This window comes from Carassius auratus, chromosome 6, assembly GCF_003368295.1.
Source record: "Carassius auratus strain Wakin chromosome 6, ASM336829v1, whole genome shotgun sequence".
In the NCBI taxonomy this organism is placed as follows: Eukaryota; Metazoa; Chordata; class Actinopteri; order Cypriniformes; family Cyprinidae; genus Carassius; species Carassius auratus.
Genome location: NC_039248.1, coordinates 18,641,943 through 18,662,711, shown reverse-complemented (window position 1 = coordinate 18,662,711; position 20,769 = coordinate 18,641,943). Strand labels below are relative to the sequence as shown.

The window sequence follows — 20,769 nt, the reverse complement described above, 5'->3', positions numbered from 1 at the left end:
GAAATGTACTAATTATTAGAACAAAACTTTAAATACAAATGTGCACAATCACTACACATTAACAATTTTATCTCTCTATGTAATATGAGAGAAATTTAGACCAGTTTAACAAAAAAAAAAAAAGTTTATTCTCAAAACGGCCGATCAATTGTTAAAAGCATAAACATTTGGTTTGTTTTCTGTGGTGTGTTTCTAGGAAGCGGCAAAGTGGTGTAAATCAAAAAACACTTTCAACTGTTTAAAGCACTGATTCAGTTGAGGGATAGATATCCTTTGTTCCAAAACACACAACCTTCTTATTGTTATTTAAAATAATTCAGGTGATCAGAAACACTGATGTCGTCAAACTGGATATATGAAAATATGTTGAAGAGTAGAAAAGAGCGCAACCATGTCAAACTCTTTAAAATATGGTTTGTTTGCACTAAAAATAACAGTGTCCTTGTTAGTTCCTGAGTCCACTAAGAAGGGTTTTTTTTTCTACTAGGTGGTGGTATTCTTTTTCTTCTCCCTCTGAAAGCCACCAGGTGTTGATTGAACTGGTTAAGGGCACTTCCTGTCAACACACTGTTTCCCACCTTCCTCATACTCCTGCTTTGAAATCCACATTTGCTGGAAAGTTCCCTAAAAGTAACACAACAGAGACATAATTAATATATTGTGGTGGTATTAGAATTAAATCAAGAGGTGAACATATTGACAGTGGAGAAAAAAAAAATATATATATATTGATACTGTGCTAATACTATAGCATCACCAATTGTGCAGTTAAAATCTGATCCCGTGAGAGCCCTAGTGAACACTACTCACCAGAGATGCGAGGATAGAGCCCCCAATCCAGGCGCTAAATCTGCGCTCAACAGTTGTGTTGTTCGCGATCAATTTCAAACGCATACTCTGCACAAAAGTCACAAAACAATCCATGTTGTTATAAAGAAAAAAAAACAACAACTAATCAATATAAAGCAAACTAAAATGTGCCACTTACGGGTGGTGTCTTCTGCGAAAGTTCTCTGTTCAGTCTGTCTGTAAAGCCTTGGATGAGAGTGTTTCCTCCTGTAACTACCACACTGCCATACAGGCCCTGTTTAAAAAAAGAAAAGAAATGGGAAGCATAATGTCGCCTGTATTGGCAGCAAAGATACAGGACATGTAGATGTACTGCAGAGTTTTCAAATCTTACTGGTCGAATGTCTATGTCACACATGCCGACGCTGGTGGTCACAACATGGCTGACTCCCAGCATGGTGTTCCCTGACAGACCCTGTCAAAATGTTAAGATGCCGTAAGAAAAATAATAATAATAACAACATTTCATTTTCATGAAAATTGGACAGTGTGAGAAGGATATTTCTTGCCTTAGCGTTCGAAGGGTCAAAAAGACCCTCCGGGATCTTAAGTCTTTCAGCTCCGAAATCACAGTTGTACCCATTAGGCAGCTCATAATGAACAGTGGGCATCTGGGCAGCTACTCTGTACAAGACAAATTGTGACAATGTGGTGTTTTTCTTTTTCCATTAAGATTATAAGCATTGCACATACCTAAAAAAAGCACAACTGATAAAGTTAAATATGATATCTAAACTTAGAATGTTATATAAATACCTTTCATAAGTTTAGGGTCACTAAAACTTAAATGGTTTTGAGAGAAGTGTCTTCTCCTCACAAACCCTTTATTTGTTTGATTAAAAATACAGTAAAATCAATCATATTGTGAAATACTGTTAAAATTCTGAATAACTTTTTTATCCTAATATATGTTAAAGGCAATTCATTCCTGCTAAATTTTCAGCAGTCACACATGATCCTTAGAAATCATTCTAATACATGGATATTGAACGGTTATACTGCTTTAGATTTTTGAGTAAACCAACATACATGGCAGAGGGAGACATGGCATTTAAAATGAACTTACTTCAATAATACTTCTTTCATAACATTGGGCTCTAAATTATTGAAGCCCGTTTCCAAGACTGAATAAAATATAAAACAAGGTAATATTTACATAAAAGGTGTGACATTTTATGTCACAATACTGACTTTTCTCTCAGAATTGCGAGTTAATATCTCACAATTCTGACTTTATAACTTGCAATTTTGACTTTGTAACTTGCAATTGCGTGTTATAAAGTCAGAACTGCAAGATATGAACTCGCAATTCTGAGAAAAAGTCAGAATTAGACATTAAAAGAATTAAAATGTCACAATTATCTTGTTTCATTTTTTATTCAGTATAATTAAAAATAATTATAAAGTTTTGTTTATTCAGAATTTTGAGTTACAAAGTCAGAATTGCAATTTATGAACTCCCAATTCCGAGAAAAAAAAAATTACAATTACCTTTATTTAGTGGTGGGGAAAAATGTAAGCAATAGGGATGAAAAAAATATTTTTGCTCCAGAAAGAGGCTCAAGATCAAGCTGTGCATGGTTAAGTTACTCTTTGTACTCTTACTCATTGTACTTGGAACAACTGGCCAAGAAATGACACAAAATGAGGATATGAAGGGAAAATGTATATAAATTAAACTATGCGGACAATATTTTGATGTACCCAGGGCAACCTACAGATTCTTTACCTAAATGAATGCAACCATTAGAACAATGTGGAAAACATTTAGGATATAAAGTGAATATAGCTGAAACCCAGTTGCTTTCATATAAATATAGTCCATCAGTAGAAAATGGAAGATGATACCCCTTGGCATGGCAAAAAACAAAACTATGACAAAACTATTGTCCTACACACAAAAAATAATTACTTCATTTCTTCATTTTCAGTTGAAGGATTAAATCTTCTTTAATGAACATATTGCCCAGACTGATCGATCTGACAGATATAGAGAACTCTCACTATGTTAGTAACACTGCAGTTTGCTGGGAAAATTGTGGGAACCAAAATATTTTTGGGGACTGTCCAGCTCTCTTAGATTTTGGAGAGAGATACACAATGTTTTCAAGATATATTTTTAAATGTGTATTGCACATAGAAAGTAAAACCTTTATATATCTACCGCAAGATTGAAGAAAAATACTAATGGTGGCTACTAAAAAGAGACTCAACAGGAAATGGTTTGTCACAGGAAAGTCCAACTATAAATACACAGATGGAAATTACAACAGGTAACAGCATTTGTTAACCGGAAGCTGGAAGAATTCACATTAAAATGGTAACAAATGAGTTCACCATGAAATACCGCACAGGATTGATTTTACTTTCACGAGCTAATGTTTATAATGCATAGAAAGAGCTCTCTCTCCATGAAAATGTTTTTAATCTGATGAATACTATGCTCAGGTTTATGGTAAACCGATGTATGACACACAATATTTGAAATCTAAATGTTTACCCAATGTTGAATCTCAAAAAAAGAAAAAGTATTTAATGTTACTTTTGATTAATTTACTATGTGCCTGCAGAATAAAAGTATTGATTTCATTCATTTTAAAACTCGCTGACCCAAAACTTTTGAACGGTGTTGTATGAAAATGAATTGAACTTACTGTTCATCATAGGACGAATCTGACACCTGAAGCACAGAGGCCTGGAAATCCTGTATGACAGTCTGAAAAGACAGAGCAACAGTTACTACATAACACATGATAGAAATGCACTTCAGTATGTTCAGTAACACTCCTCTATGATTTTGATCACTTACGTTACACATATAGTTATGCCATGAACGGGTAACTTGAGGTAGTTTCTCTTTCTTCTTCCAACTGGCTGGAGCTCCTTCACGAACTGAATCCTTTAATGACAAAACACTAATATTAATTTTTCATTAAACATTTTATCTACTCCCCACCACCGCAAGAACATCGTGAGCATGCCAACCTCCATTATTATATGACGACTGAAAAGAATGAACCCAAGTAGTCCTCACCTTTGATGCAATCACATACGGAGGCACTATTTCAACACCTAACTCTTGAAACAGCTCTCTACACTGCATACTCATGAAGTCACCAGCAAGAGGAGACTTTACAATGCCTGCAAGATCAAAAACATACATTATAGAAATATCAGCAATGTATATATTTGAAATCATAGATAAAATAAAAAAAAAACAAATATGTACATTAATATAAATAACATGTTGTAGTAATTGTGCACAATTCAACTTCAACATTACCCTATCTACTATATTATATAAAATCACATTTTTTAAATGAATAAAAAAAATATATATATAATATATATATATATATATATATATATATATATATATATATATATATATATATATATATATATATATATATATATATATATATATATATATATATAAACTACTGTTTCTGAATTACCTTGTTGTAGGACATAACCATCGTGCACAGGAATAGCAGTTGTGTGTGTTGATCCACTATCTAACACTAAACCTGTGGACCGTCCATTGGCAAACCTGAAACGCTGAGTTAAGGAATTAACATTTCATTTATTTTCTATAAAGTAATTCTAAATAAGCTGAAACCTTTTCCCTTGCCAATATTGATATTTAGGCCGCATTACCTTTCCAGATGGTTGTGATTTACTGGATACAAATAATGAAAAATATTCTATAAAAAACACTTATTTTTTTAATATAAAATGTATAATATTTGTCTCACTTTTTAATTTCTTCCTGGTAAATATTTTAGCACTTAGAAAACTAGAAAAAAAATATATATTAATTCAAAAAAAAATTTTTTTTATTTCAATGTCTTTTCCAGGACCGTGTTCCCCAAAAGCATTGTAAGCTTAAGTACATCACAAACCCATTAAACCAATAGAGCTACGAGACAACTTGGGCTTACGGTGCTTTTAAACATTTGTAAAATTAGGATACCTCATATATCCAGACACTCCTTCAAAGACAAAAAGGGGTGTTGTGGGGGAAATGTAATATAAGAAATATCTTGTTTTTAAGTTATTTTGGCTTATTTTAAGTCATCCTAATTCCCCATGGTTACAAAACCACTGATCTGCAACTAAGGTGCCTTTCAGAGATTTGCATTGTCAAATCTTTTAGCCAGCAAATTAAAATAAAGGATACGCAGACAGGACGGCTGATTTGCACAAGAAGAAAGCAGGAATGTTGTAATGCTCAAACATTAGTTCAGTCAGCTTCTCTCTTTTTGCTCGTGTGTTCCACTGCAAGATGAAGAAAACAAGTTCACATGGAGTCAGCTGAAGCATCCCAGCAAATAGCATGTGTATGATCAAACCTGCAGATTGGATTTATGGCCGAAAATCAACATACCGATGCCTCTGACATCAGGACTGGATGCAGACTGGGCTCTGATTTGAAGTGCATTTTGTAGGTGTGATCTAAAATGGCTTGGAAACTGTCCCAGTCCTCAACTTCAGAGAAAAAAGGAAAATGGTTTTCATACAGACTGCACAAATAAGAGGCTTTTACTGACATCTAATAATTCTGGTTCTACTGGACTATTAATAATTCTGGTTTTATGATATGAACTCCTGCCAGACAGAATTACAGTTTAGTTTTCTCATGCATGACAAAATAACATTTAAGGCTTTACTTTTATTGTTTTGTTGCTTGAAATCAGCTTTTAACCCATATATAAAATAACATACTCATTCCATTTTTGAGAGGTGACATGACCTCCATGCTTTCTCTCGGGACCCTGAGCTGGTTAGTGTCGATGTAGTAGGTGGTGCCGCTCTTTCCCTTCTCTCCATCAGTCTCCATCGGTGTACTGCCATCCTCCCGGTCCAGAGTTACACCGATCACAGTAGGGAAGTCAGCCTAGAATTCACAGAACAAATGTACGCTTAAAACTTAGTTTTTCCTTTCAGCTTTATCACCAAGATACGTATTCATATAACAGCTCACACCTTGGGACAATCCTCTCCTGCATATCCAGCTCTCACCGAATATGAGCCCATGTCAAAGACGAGAGCTCCGACTTCATCTGTGAAGAAAAAAATAAACGCCCCAAAAGAGACAGATGAGTATACAACTACAACTTAAACACACACAGTACCTATGAACTCTTGTAATAAATAAATATGAAAATCTGTTTCAATACGTAAGTCGTCCAGCAATTTTAGTTTTTATATTTAACTACGCACTTAATATTTTATTTCCATTAACGGCGCACTCAATATTCTGCTGTATCTATCTATTCTACAAAGCATCATAAACGTGGACTTTAAGCTAATTTTAACTAAATAAAAGTAGAACTAATCATGTCATGCTAATTTGATGGCTAGCGAGCTCATAAACGTGGCGCACTCATTCATTTGATTCTCCCTCCAAAATCGCACTTACCTCCGCCATAAACTCCGCCACTCATTTTTGCAGCTGGTCAATACCGACAGAAGACAACTGTTTGATTTCTTATTTTAAAAGAGGGGATATAAAATAAGAGCCGTATGATTCGTGTTTTCACTATCACAACAAAGGAAACGAATCAGACATCTTTGTCTTGAGAGGATTATGGTGGCCTGTGGTTGAGGTTCTTTAAGCAGCGCCACCAGTCGCATGGAGGATGAAATGCAACTATGCTACTCTTCTTCTTTTCTAGAGTTTTTCTTGGCGGTTGGCACACAACGAAAAGGTGCATTACTGCCACCAACTGGTATGGAGTGTGGATGAACGACTACTACTTATTTTATTCAAAACAAAATTTAATCGATTCAACAAAACAAAACAAAATCAACTAAACCTTTTCAACCATATTGATTATTCTAAGATAATGAAAAACGATTGCATAGCACTTATCTCTTGAGTGTTTCTAAGAATTTCTACTAAATCAATATTTATTCTTTCCATTCTAAGGTTTCGGATCATTTCCCATCTTTTTCCCTCATATTTCTTACAGTGCACCAAGATGTGTTCTATTGTCTCTTGTTGCCCACAGTATTCACATCTTCTGGTGTTATTTGCTTACCTATTTTAAATAAAGTGCTGTTTAACCCTGTGTGCCCAAATCTAAGTCTAGATATAATTGTCTCTTCTCTCCTTTTCCTTCTTGCACATCTAATTTCTCCCACTCTCCTCCTAATTTTGTAAAACCACCGTCCTTTCCTCTCTTCCTCCCACTGCTTTTGCCACCTTTTCTTCAACTTCTGTTTAATAATGCTCTTACTGATGTTAACTGTCACGTCGATGTATTCTCTTTTTGTGGCCTCCTTTGCAGCCTTATCTGCCATTTCATTTTCCTATGATTCCAATATGTGCTGGCACCCACAAAAATATAACTTCAATGCCCATCATTTGAGTTCTATTCTATATAATATTTGTTGTGGTATGCTCAAAACCATAGGCTGCGCAAACAGTGTAAAATACGGAGCCCCGCACATGACATGGAGGAAAATATTAGGATAAATAGCGTGCATGATTTACTAATTAATTCCCTAACTGTACTAAAACGTGCACCCGATTACTATTGCATTGCCTCGATTTACTATTCGCTCGATTTGCTAAATCGTGCGCACACAATAGTAAATCGAGGGAACGCAATAGTAATCATGTGCACGTTTTAGTACATTGAGGGAACTAATTAGTAAATAGTGCGCACAATTTATTTATTTTTTCTTCCATGTCATATACGGGGCTCCGTAGTAAAACGCACTGAGTGGATAACTTTATATCAAAGTAAAGAAAAAAAAAAAGCAATAAAGTGTAATGCCAAAAAATAAATAAAAATAATAATTCTATTGAAGTGAGGTAGGTTTAGTTTTGTATGATTACAGTAGGCCCTGTTGGTTAAATTTTTGTTATGCACATCAAATTTAAGTGTTTATTTTGTATTACAGAAAGCTAGCAGAAAGCAGTCAAGACAGTTGAGTGAATTGTATTTTGCTCAATATGTCTTGTGCTTATATGGATGCATGGTCAAATCTTTCTTTTTTTCTTGATATATTAAGCAGAAACAGTCTGATATGGTAACGGCAGTTTATGTGGACTAAGAATTAAATTGATTCCAGAAATATGTCTTAAGAATGTACTGTATGAAAAGTAAAAGCCTAAAGAAAGAGCCAAATTTGGTTATGCAGAAAAAAACTGTTTATAGATTTTTACTGGATCACACCTAAAAGACTTCAATAATTATTGCTGAAAATAGATATTCATGAAGTTACAAGACATTGTGATTAAGTGATTGTAATAAAGTCATTACTAGAGCGCCTCAACTTTGAACAACAATGCAACTTTGACCGTATCATTATTTCTGTTAAACTACAGTACTGCCAAGTGAACAGATGGCATGCTACAGTAACAATAACATGATGTTTGTTCACATTTTTCTAAGGCACTATTACGTCTTATAAACTGTAACCTTTGTAAACTATAACCCGTTAAATATTTTGTTTTGTTTAATTGTATTGTTGTATTAAACAACATTTAAAAACTCGAATTAAATAAACATCTTTAAATAAGTGGTTTTACTATTAAATTGTCCATTAAAAAAAAGTGATTTATGTTTTATGTTTAAATTATTAAATCAATAAATTGATTCTTCAATTTATTTTTAAGTGGCAATCTTGGCCCTCCATAGTGGTGACTAATGAAAATTCTCGAAGACTGGCCTAATAAAGATTAAACTGAAACTGATGTGATTGGCAGGAAAAATTCAGCCTGGAAGTCTAAATGAGACTATATGGAGTAATGAAGGGGAAAATTAATCTCTTTTAGTAATGTTAAGTACAAAACAACCAAATATACATATACTTCATGTTTACTTTTTAAAAGTATATTTCTACTAAATATTAGGAAGATCAAATGTTTTAACCAGTCCCTTACGCCTTTTTATTTCATTTACTGTATAGAAACAGGTTAACTCAACACAAGCTAGATTGCTGACTTTTTGTAAGATAAAAAAAGGATATATAAACATAACACTTTACCGTTCCTTCATAGTTGAAATTCTTAGAACCACTCCCATTCATCATGCCATTATTGTTCATCATCTGTTTCTGTCCAAAACATAGACACAAATGTTGACAGACTTGTGTGTCTACAATCCTTGTGGTTGACAGATAATGAAGAAATAATAAACATTACTCAGCCTTCGTACTACTGGCCTATTGTAACAATCCACTATTTCATATATTTGTACTTCCAGTAAATGATTCATTGATTTTTTTTTTTTTTTATAAAGTCTGTGGTAATTAGTCATGTTTTCCAAGCTTCTTTCTGTCCCCAGATTCAGATCTCTCAAGGAGGCAGGTCTCAAGACCTCCATTCCTGGTTTTTGTGTTTCTTCAATTCATGGAGAGATTTCATGAATTGTAACTGTTGAGTTGAGTATAAAACTACGGAGCCCCGCACAAGACATGCAAGAAATAATAAATAAATTGTGCGCACAATTTACTAATTAGTTCCCTCAATGTACTAAAACATGCACATGATTACTATTGCGTTCCCTTGATTTACTATTGTGTGCGCACGATTTTGCTAATCGAGGGAACGCAATAGTAAATTGAGGGAATGCAATAGCAAATCGAGGGAACGCAATAGTAAATTGAGGGAATGCAATAGCAAATCGAGGGAACGCAATAGTAAATCGAGGGAATGCAATAGTAAATTGAGGGAATGCAATAACAAATCGAGGGAATGCAATAGCAAATCGAGGGAACGCAATAGTAAATCGAGGGAATGCAATAGCAAATCGAGGGAATGCAATAGCAAATCGAGGGAACGCAATAGTAAATCGAGGGAACGCAATAGTAAATCGAGGGAATGCAATAGCAAATCGAGGGAATGCAATAGCAAATCGAGGGAACGCAATAGTAAATCGAGGGAACGCAATAGTAAATCGAGGGAATGCAATAGCAAATCGAGGGAACGCAATAGTAAATAGAGGGAACGCAATAGTAAATTGAGGGAATGCAATAATAAATAGAGGGAACGCAATAGTAAATAGAGGGAACACAATAGTAAATTGAGGGAATGCAATAATAAATTGAGGGAACGCAATAGTAAATAGAGGGAACGCAATAGTAAATAGAGGGAGCGCAATAGTAAATTGAGGGAACGCAATAGTAAATCGAGTGCACGTTTTAGTACAGTGAAGGAACAAATTAGTAAACAGTGCACACAATTTAGCATAATATTTTTTCCTGCATGTCATGTGCAGGGCTCCGTATAAAACAGAATGTTGTAGAACTATGAAAACATTTAGCAATCATATTTCTCAGTTGCACAAACACATACAAACTTCATTGTACACGTGAACTTTCATTGCTCCACATGTTGCAGTATGTTATACATGTTATAAATCACTCTAAAGGCTTAATGACTCAAATGTAAATGGTATTTATATTGATCAAGTTGATAAACAGAGCAGAACACAAAAGCAGTTCTCTGAATGAAGTCTGTGTCTAAATAGATAAGCTACATTCAGCCTTTGTTTTTTTACAGCTCTGCATACTTAAGGGCCCAGTATGAACTGAGATGTCCGTGTCCTCAATCACATGAGCAGCTATTATCAGTATGTGGAGAAAACACCTTCTAATGGTAATGATCTACATAGATAAGTCTAGTGGCTCACATAGTTTTTCCTTCAATGCAAACACAGTGGCTACAACTTTCTCACCTTCAGTATATGAGTGCTAAGTGGAGGCGTTGTGCAGGAGGAAGTAGTGGTCAGCAAGGATGAGAACATTTTCATGTAGCCGTTTTACATTTTTGACAGGAAACAAATGCTGTATTGCACATAATAAATTGTGGAAGGTGTTTGAATAAACCAATTGCTATCACATTTTCATTCTGATTTCACACAGACTACATGCCTAGCCACAAGTAGGCAGCACATATAGGATTATTTCACAAGTACAACTTGCAGTCTTCTGTCCTTACAGAAAAGCTGACATTGTTATTTTTAAAAGTGGTTTTGATATTTGAATGCAGTTTTTCACAACCCCAACAGATTAATGCCTGACATTTAATTATGTTTGGAAAAGAAGCCGAATAGGTGCACCTGGTTTGTGTATGCTTGTTTGCATGTGTTGGACTCTCACTGGGGCCTTATTTGCATGACGATCTGAGAGGCTGTGTGTTAACAGTCATGGTATAAAAGTAGAAAGACAATTCATGACTGTGATCATTTCAGATCTATTGGTGTAATAAAGTCCAATTAAAAACTTTCAAAAAGTGAAACCTTAAAAATAAAACCTATAAATGGAGGGCGCTGAAATGTATATGAACAATGCATGAACAAATGGTTCTTATCAATCTTTATCCTCACCATTAAATATATATAGTAAGAGTCATACTGTATTTACTATTACACTAGATGCTGTTAACCTGTGCTCAGTTGTTGCACTGTATCTGTAATATTAGTGTGTATATTTATATTGTTGCTTTGGTCCTTTTATGTTTATTCTTAATAATAATAATGTGGTGAGGGAGATGTGGTTGAGTGAGGTCTGCATGGAGAGATGTTTCAAGCCGCCCAAGCGACAGGCTGTTAGGATTACTATAAGATTTTGTTCAGTTTAACATTATTTTTTAAACACAATTTTTGTAAAATGGTGCTTTAGAATAATTAATTACGTTGATTAGCCCCATACAACCTACTGTGTTTTGATTTCTGGGGTCATTTGTTTTGTGACGATACATTCGTACATTAATTATAATTATTTTTAATTATAATTAATTATATGCATTAAAATAATTCATTTTACCATTGTGAATATGCCGAGGTAACACTTGCTTCATGACCAGATTGAAAAAACAAAGCAACTGAACAACATTAATTAGGAAAACAGTGTGTCAATATGCAAAATGACAGTTAAAGGCAGTTCATCATTGAATTCAGTGATGTCATCATCTCAGTTCAGTTTAAATAGTATTGGTGCAATCATTTGCAATCAAGTCAATGATATCGCTGTAAATTAAGTGACCCCAACTAAGCAAGCCAGAGGCTACAGCGGCAAGGAACCAAAACTCCATCGGTGACAGAATGGAGAAAAAACTCAGCTATCTGAGCTTCCACTTGGGTCACGGACAGGTGTGTCACCAAATTAGTAAGACGGCAGAAGTTGCAACCTATCTGAGACCCAAGACCAAAAACAAGGTGATGCAATTCCTGGGGCTGGCGCATTATTATAGTTTGTACCTAATTATTTGGACCTCACCAGCCCACTGACTGACTTCACTAAAAAGGAAGTCCCAGATCCTTTCCATTGGACGCAGCTGTGTCAGCAGGTTTTCATCCAGGTAATGGCTGCTCTGTGTGGTTGGCCGATTTTACACTCCCCTGACTTTTCTCTCCCTTTTCTTGCTCCAGACAGACACGTTGGACAAGGGGCTTGGTGCTGTCCTGTCCCAAGAGATAGTGGGAGAAGAGCATCTGGTGCTGTACATTAGTCGAAAGCTTTCTGAGAAAGAGACAATGTACAGCACCATTGAAAAGGAGTGCTTGGCAATCTTGGTGGATCTCACCCTCTGCTATTATCTCCTGGGATGGGAATTCACTCTCTGTTCGAACCGCGCACCCCTGCAGTTGCTCCACCGCATGAAAGATAACACCTGTTTCTGATTGAGAACGGATAAAAGAGTGACTGTAGAATGTGGAAATGGAGAGAGATGGAGAACTTGTGTGTGGTCATCTAGGCTAAAATCCAGATTAGAGGAACTGAGTAATTATGAGACTTGAGACTGTCTGAAAGTGCAGAGAGTGTGAGTGAGCTTAATGCACTGCAACTTCAGAAAACAGATGCAAATAGAAAAAGCACCAGGAAATTAAGGAAACATCTTCATCAGTTTGACAGCTCATGTCCTGCATATACTTGTAACACAACCAAATACAAAACAAGCTGTAAATCTTCACAACACAAACAAATGAAGAAACGTGGTGCAAAAAACCCAAACAAATAGTCCTACAGAAACATTCAAGTAGCACAAACCACAACAAAATTGCCTTAACAAAATTAAAATGAACTATGTTGTATATTTATATTTGCAACGTATGTGTAACATATACATTTTATTTCATAATTGAACACATTCAAAATAAAAAAAAAATTGTTTAAATAATATGTGTGTATACTGTATTTATTATGTATTTATAAATACAAAGACATGCATGTATATATATTCATGAAATATATGTAAAATAATATGTTAATATGGTAAATATATTATTATATATGTAAATGAATTGAAAACATTTACTGTATGTATATGTATTTATATATACATAATAATTATACACAGTGCACTAACATATATTATGTAAACAAAACTTTTATTTTGGATGCGAATCACGTGATTAATCGTTTGACAGCACTAATTTTATTTATTCAACTATAAGATATTATTATTGTTGGTAAAATACTTTTTAATGGGAGGATAACAACAATAATACAAAGTTTTAAAATAATGTAATACAATAACAATAATAATAATTTAGGTTAAAATAAATTACAATATAAACTTTATTGTTTTTATTTATTCTACATGTAAAACAATATATTGCATGGCTTACATTTCATGTGAGTGTACATAATTTTAAGGATTATTTTCAAAACGTAATTTTCTTTAGCATTAAAGGGTTAATGCAATATTGCACCGAGTGTCCAGAATTGTAGTGTCTGTCAAATCCGCTGTGTGTCTCTCCTGAGTGACTCGTGAGCGCTGTTTATACGAGCGCACACGGCTAATGTTAGAGAAACAGCAGCAGCAGGATGGCGAGAAAGGACACAACACAGAGTTCTCCACATCCAACACGAACAAAATCATCATGTGTTGGACTTCTGCGCCTTTTATTTATTGCATTTATTCACGTGGCACAGGCGAACAAACAAGGTAACCCCCCCGAAGCGTGTTGTGTGTTGTAGCTGGTTTTCGTGAGTCTGTATGGCTGTATTCATACTGCGGCTTCACTGCAAGCTAATAACTGTTAGCTTCGAGCCTTAGCGCGTCAGCGAACAAAATAAATATTTAGTCAAGCCTTAACCATAATATTGAAGTCACATGTCTAGCTAGGTTAGATGACATGTGACTGCTCTTACCGTTTTTATTTTCTTGACGTAAACCTGCTGGATAATATTGCTCAGATATATAGTTTAGATGAGTCTCGAAGCTAACAGGCTTAGTCATATTACATTAGCGAACACCTTACCTGGCTGAAGTTACTTTTACTCTCAAAAACAAAACGATGGAGAATGTGGTACAAAACTCAAACCCATTCAGGATAGATTTTCACCTTTGTAATAGCACTTGATTAGTGACCAGTTCATGTCTTGGGATTGTTTTGCCTAATATATGCCGGTTTGGCACGAAGTTTTGCCCGATGAAAATAACGTCCATAAAGTTAAAACGACGTATCAAAGCAATGTCAAGTGGCTTAAAGAGCGGAAGGTTGAAAGTAAAGTGTTAATGTGATCGTTTTGTTTCTGAGGCCCAGTCTGTCAGTGACATGTCATGTTGGACAGGGAGGAGAATGTGGTGACTACATACTGCAAGTTCATGCAAGTTTTTAATATATTTCTTCATGTTGCTCAAGCACAGTTGTGTTGTATGTCATTGGGAGTAATTAGTTGTTAAGGACAAATGCAGTGTGTTTATAGAAATTGAATTGTCTGATTGCATTTAAGTTCAGCTTACTGAATAAAATGTAGAGGTTCTCTGACATGACACTGTAAAAATTCTTATCAAAGAACAGAACACTTGGTTGTGTTTGCAAATGAAATAGTCAGGGCGCTCTGGCATAATCCAGATATCAACTGCTTGACAGGGCAGATGACCTAATAAATCCAGTGCTTGTTTATTTTTGACTGTTTATTGAATAGTTTATTACCTGTCTTTAAAAAATGTCTCTGAATGTCAACAGAGAAAAAAGGGTTACTTCACTTTCACTTTAATCATTTACTCCCCCTCATGTCATGTGTGAACCTCTCTCAGTCTGTCTCCTGAAGAACACAGAAGATATTTGGAAGAATCTTGATAACCAAACAGTTTTGTTGACCATTAAATTCCATTGTATGGACAAAAACACTGAGACATTTCTGGGAAAAAAAGTTCTACATGGTACCATGAGAGTGAATAAATGATGACAGCATTTCTATTTTTAGGTGAAGTAACCCTTTGATTGTCAGTTGTCATTGGTTGAACAGTGTGGGCTTGTCTGTGACCAATATCAGTATCTTTAGAACATTTTGACTCAAGCACAGTATGTAATAAAATCAATACACTGTTGTCACTGTGTTTTGTTGAAATCAGTCTCTTTGGCTGTCATCTGTTCTGTGAGCGGTTTTTCCTCAACTATGCATAGTGGGAAACTTTGTATCAAAACAGTTTTAAAAAACACTTAAGCCCTTTTCCTCAGTTCTAGTTTTGGCATAGTTACTGCATTTTGGCTTTATACGGAAGATTCATTCATTGAAAATATTGTTAGGGGATTTTGTAACACTGGGAGGAAACACAAGGAAGGTCTTTTAGGTAGGCACATTAGTTAGGGCACACCAAGCTCTAAATGCTTGAGGGCTGTGAAGGTGTGTGATCTTTGCCCTTCAAAGACAACATGTTTCTTTTTCCCATAATCCTTGGATTACTCTGCTTCCTTTGCCTGGACAGTAGATTAGATGTGCGTTTGCCACGTAGTGAGAGTTTCTTGTTTGTCGTCAGAAATTATGCATTTTGATGAAGTCAAAAATCTAAAGCTTTTGGGTTGAATAAGATCCATTTCTTACCCATTCAGTTATCAGATCAATTTCAAGTTCACTGTTTTGTTTTAAATGAGAAATACTTCTAATGTTCTTTGCTAAATGGCAGAGTAATAAACCTATTTCTCACGTATTTCTCTTCGAAAGTTCTAAATGGAGCTATTGGCTACAAAGAGACCACACAGAGGCTTGAGCAGATGGGTTCGTACTCTTTGGGAAGCTTGTGTGAATGCAGCACTATTTCAGTTATTGACAGGAGGGACTCACTGAGCACATGGAGTGTTTTTTCTTCTTCTTTTAAGTCAAGCAGGAATGTTTTTAACCCCTTGGTTCCTTTTTCCAATAAGAAGAGAATCCAGTCAACAATGACATCACTCTTGTCAGTAAAGCACTGACTGGAAAGTTTGCAATGACAAGCATGTGTGTGTTTAAGAGGTTATTCAGTTGCACAATGAATACCCCAAAAATGCATTATATAATGTAATATCTTTTATATATTACACACTTTTATATACATTAAATCATACATATTAAGATATATATTTATACTTTTACGCTACTGTTAAAAAGTTTGTGGTCAATAGTAATGCTGTGTGTTTTACAATTTCAAATAAGTTTTCTATTTTACATTTTTTTTCTCTCTAATGGCAAAGCTTAATTTTCAAAGTCCAGTACTTTAGTTTGTAGTGTTATATAAGAAATCATTCTAATATGCTCATTTAGTACTCAAGAAACCTTATTATTATTTTTTGTTGAAAATGGTTGGTCTGTGTGTGGAAAGTGGAAGAGTTTATTTTATTTTTTTTTCATCTTCACGAGTTTGATCAATTAAATGCATGCTTGCTGATTAAAAATATCAGTTTAAAAAAAAAAAGTTTTCAATTTCAAATTACTATGTAAAAAGTGTTTTAATTATTTCAGTGTATTGCTACATAACAGTTGCTCATTTTTACTTTCAGGTTGACATCTTATCTTATCGTGACATACGGTTCTGCAGTTAGAGCAGTTGTAGTAGCAGATTTTTTGTTCGGAGGTCAGCAAGCGTTGAAAGTTGAAAAACGTGAGAAATATATTTCTCCTTTCCAAGATCTGTCTGCTCAACAGATGCCTGAGAGATGAGAAGGGAAATGGTTGATGCTTGATCGAGAGATGCTGGGTTGCTGTTGCATAATTCTGTTCATGTGTGCAAGAGCACATTGTGTTCTGGTTTTTCAAGGCCTAGATCTCACTCAGCGTTATGGGCTACAGTTGAGAATGAAACGTTTAAACATACAAACGGTTTCATTCCGGCACTGCTGTGATTGGGTAGTCAGTGTCTCATGCGATGGCCTCAACTACAGTTGACTTTAGGTATGTCTGTGTTTGGCTTAAAGGAATCCATCAAGGTGTGTGTACATTAGCAAGAGTAAGTTTCCGGAGTAACATGTTGTTTTTACTCATTCAGCAGCATATGGCTCCCTCCCACTGCTTCTCTACAAAGCCAGTGAAGGGTCTGAAACGCATTCCTCACAACACCCATAGTTGTCTTTTGGCATCTAAAATGTGGATGTAGAAGCCACCTTTGTTGAAAGGAACATAAGCTTTCACTGCATTTGTTTAGTATCATATTAAATGAACTCCAGTTTCCATGAAATTCTACTATACAAGCTCTTCTAGTATAGGGATTTGTAATATAGATGCCCTGTCGGTCACATCTTGAATGTTTTAACCCTCTTTGCAGTTTGTTATGAGCGTGACTTTAAATGAATCCTCTTGTACCTGTGGCTTTTTTGAAGAGCAGTTGCGTTTCAATGTGTAAAGGGATCTCTGATGTGTAAAGATGCTGTCAAACATTGTAATGCCAGACTCTTTCTGTAAGCATCAATCACACACTGTGGAATCTTGTTGTGAATCTGATCTATTTAAAATCCCCTTGCTATCGCAATATCTTGCCACAAATTTGACTGAAAAATGCACAGCAGTACCAAGTCAGTTTTTAAGTACTCATAAATAAGACTCGTTTATTCAGTGCATACCATAGGCATCGATCACGTTATTATTGCAGAGTGCTTATTCAGTCCACGAGTAGCCTAACCTCTCCGCTGAGATCACCGGTGGAAATCCCTCACTATATGAGTGAGAGAGTGCTGCTTGTGCGTCCTGTTTTATGTGAGCAAAACTGAATGCTCTCCCTCTCAGATACTGCAAGTGCACGTTATGTAGTGGGCACTGACCGGCAGAAACAAAAATCTGCTCCTATGGCATGGACGATGAAACAAAACCTTGTAATTGTCATAATATGGCACAGAAATGGGCAGTGTGTGTGCTTGCTGCACATCTATATTTGGAATAAAGAGCCTGAGTGCGCAAAAGAGGCGATTTGAACGGCTATTTTTTCCCTGTATGTCGTGTGTGGGGCTCCGTTTTTATGATGAGGGGAGAGGTAAGGTTGAGAAAACACTCCAGGTAAATATTTAAATGTACCAGGATTATATATAGGCTGTATATAAAGTTGATAAGCAGTTAAATGTGTTGGTTTACACACAAAAGCATTTAATAAGTCCAAGAATAAAATGATTAATTTTCTAAGCATGTTAAATTTGATTTACAGAACTTTTGTGCTGTTTCTATTAGTTTGGACTCGGATAAAGAGAGAGAACTTGAACTTAACCTTTTCACAGGCATTTTGTTTTCATAGTAAGACAGATTATGTTACGATCATGATAGAACAGAATCACGGTATCGTGATATTATCGTTATCGTGAACCATATATCGTGATTTATATAGTATCGTGAGGTACCCTGCGATTCCCAGCGCTAATTGTAACACTCCTGTTTTTGAGACTGTTTCATAGGGATGTACCGAATATTTGGCAACTGAAATTATTCGTCTGAAAATAGCACAAAAATCTCTCTGTGTTTGGCCAAATAAGTGAAAAGGCAGAATAGTATGTAGCGAACAATGAGCAACATCAACATTCATAAATAATAGTATTTGTAATTTTTCTGTTGTTCTGTAAAATAAAATAAAACTGTAAAATAAAATAATAAAAGTAAGATAATAATAATGATGATAATAATTGGTCTACAACAACTCTGTTTTTGGCCAAGAACCTCGGCTGGCTGCTTCAGCTTTGGCTAAGAATTTTAATTTCATTGCATCTCTACTTTTTCAGTCTCAGAAATGGGGTGTTGCAATTATGCAGCCCACAGTTATGGTTGATTCCTTATTGCCCAAATATAAAAATGATTGGAATCTATCCAGTTGACACTCAACTCAAGATTTCATTAATGTTTGTTGATGAAATAGGCTCTCCACCTCTCTAAGTTAATTATATGAGGTAACATGATGTGGTGTGGAAAGTGATGCGTGTTTTGTGAAAGTGCATATGAGGGAGCATGACTGGCCTCTCTCACTATAAACTTCACTAGAGTTACAGAACTGCAGACTAATAATAGCACTGCAAGTATACTGACATGAAGCCGAACATGAGAACTCCGCAGCTCTGGGAGGACTTGCCATTAGCCATCTGTTAATCTGTAAAAAATCTGCTTCTACTCAAAGGGCTTCAAATGTTATGTTGTAGTATATAAGTGCAAGAAAAGTTTAATTAGCTGACAGTCTGGATATCCCTTCACGCTTTCATGGTTGACTTATCTATATTTTGTGCCCATACTTGTGCACTGACTGTCATCAGTGGTTTCCTGTTTGAAACATATTGATATTACATTGATAAAGTGATGAAGCTACTAACATAAAAACATCTGAAATCAGATTTAGGTGTTTTTATTAATGTTGATTATTTATATATATATATATATATATATATATATATATATATATATATATATATATATATATATATATTTCTGACATTTCCATTTCTGTTTTGCTTGCTTTTTTGCTGTTTCCTGGCCTCAAAAACTGCTTTCAGGAAGCCGTGGCAACTATGCAAGAGACGGTGAAACTATACGGTTCTTCAAAGTCCTCAATTAAGAGCTCACTCGAGACAAATCCAGACAGCGAATGATCGCAAAATGACTGTAATGATTCCTTGTCTCTCCAGTCCTTTGTGTCGTCTGATGAGTAATTGTGTTCAAATCTGATACACTCCTAGAGAGCCTCTTGCACACACTGGGGACTCAAATCATCAACCTGCATGGCATTGTTTGCTGATATCCAAACCTCATGGGAATTCTCTGTTTCTGTCTACAGCTTTCATACAGTCAGACAACATCCTGGAGGTACTACACTTTGGGGAAGGAGGCCTCTTGCAGGTAAGTTTTTGTGACTCTGATGGTTGATAGCAAGAAGCTTGCATTGCAGTGTCAAGGCCATAGGAAATTCCTCAAACACCATTTTTGGATGAGATGTGACTATACTGAATACCACAAAACTTGATGTTGTCAATAAATTATGAAAAATGTAAGGTTGTCACTATTCGTGAATGATACTGGATTCCTTTATTTAAAAGGTAGTGAGACAATCCACACAAAAAAAGACTTCAATTACCATATTTTCCGGACTATGTCACACTTTTTTTCATAGTTTGGCTGGTCCTGCGACTCATAGTCAGGTGCGACTTATTTATCAAAATTAATTTGACATGAACCAAGAGAAACGAACCAAGAGAAAACATTACCTTCTCCAACCACAAGAGGGCGCTCTATGCTGCTCAGTGCTCCTGTAGTCTACCACTGAACATCGTAGAGCGCCCTCTCGTGACTGTAGACGGTAATGTTTTCTCTCGGTTCTTGGTTCTAAATAAATGCGACTTATAGTCCAGTAAGATTTATGTTTTTTTTCCTCATCATGACGTATTTTTGGACTGATGCGACTTATACTCAGGTGCGACTTATAGTCCGAAAAATACGGTAAAAAAGTAGTTAGTTACAGTGCTTGGCACTGCAACAAAAATAGTAACACTGTCAACTGAAGGGTTGTTGCAAACAGAGTAAGAGAATCAAATTAAGAGTCTTTCAATTTGATATTTTAATAGTAATATTACTTAGGGATGAACGATAAATATTGGCTGATATTTATTGCGCATCTTGTCAGTAATGCCGGATCTGAAATCAGTGGTAAATCTCCATCACGTGAGTGATCTTACGTGGAGCAGCATTTACTACAGAGCCGTTGTTCCCTAATATTACTTATAATTACCTACTTAA

At 35.4% G+C, this 20,769-nt stretch overlaps 2 protein-coding genes across 4 annotated transcripts in view; one reads left to right on the top strand and one right to left on the bottom strand.

The window, feature by feature from the left end:
* Positions 1-110: 110 nt before the first annotated feature.
* LOC113099505 (actin-like protein 6A) lies at positions 111-6,467 on the bottom strand. Its single transcript, XM_026264393.1, has 14 exons — positions 6,275-6,467; positions 5,839-5,915; positions 5,578-5,749; positions 5,240-5,340; positions 5,033-5,130; positions 4,308-4,402; positions 3,884-3,990; positions 3,659-3,748; positions 3,504-3,565; positions 1,359-1,473; positions 1,184-1,264; positions 989-1,084; positions 811-897; positions 111-624 (listed from the first exon to the last, which is right to left on the bottom strand). Exons 1-14 carry the CDS (start codon positions 6,297-6,299, stop codon positions 544-546), a joined length of 1,287 nt encoding a protein of 428 aa, XP_026120178.1. The 5' UTR covers positions 6,300-6,467; the 3' UTR covers positions 111-543.
* A 7,107-nt stretch (positions 6,468-13,574) lies between these two features.
* tmem131 (transmembrane protein 131) overlaps positions 13,575-20,769 on the top strand; it is a 31,649-nt gene continuing 24,454 nt past the window's right edge. For 2 of the 3 annotated variants that reach the window (XM_026264385.1, XM_026264386.1), the window contains exons 1-2: positions 13,575-13,759; positions 19,814-19,875. In XM_026264385.1, coding sequence (XP_026120170.1) covers positions 13,639-13,759; positions 19,814-19,875 — 183 coding nt within the window. In that variant the 5' untranslated portion in view covers positions 13,575-13,638. The remainder of the gene's footprint in view (positions 13,760-19,813; positions 19,876-20,769) is intronic. The other variant, XM_026264384.1, reaches the window with a different exon arrangement.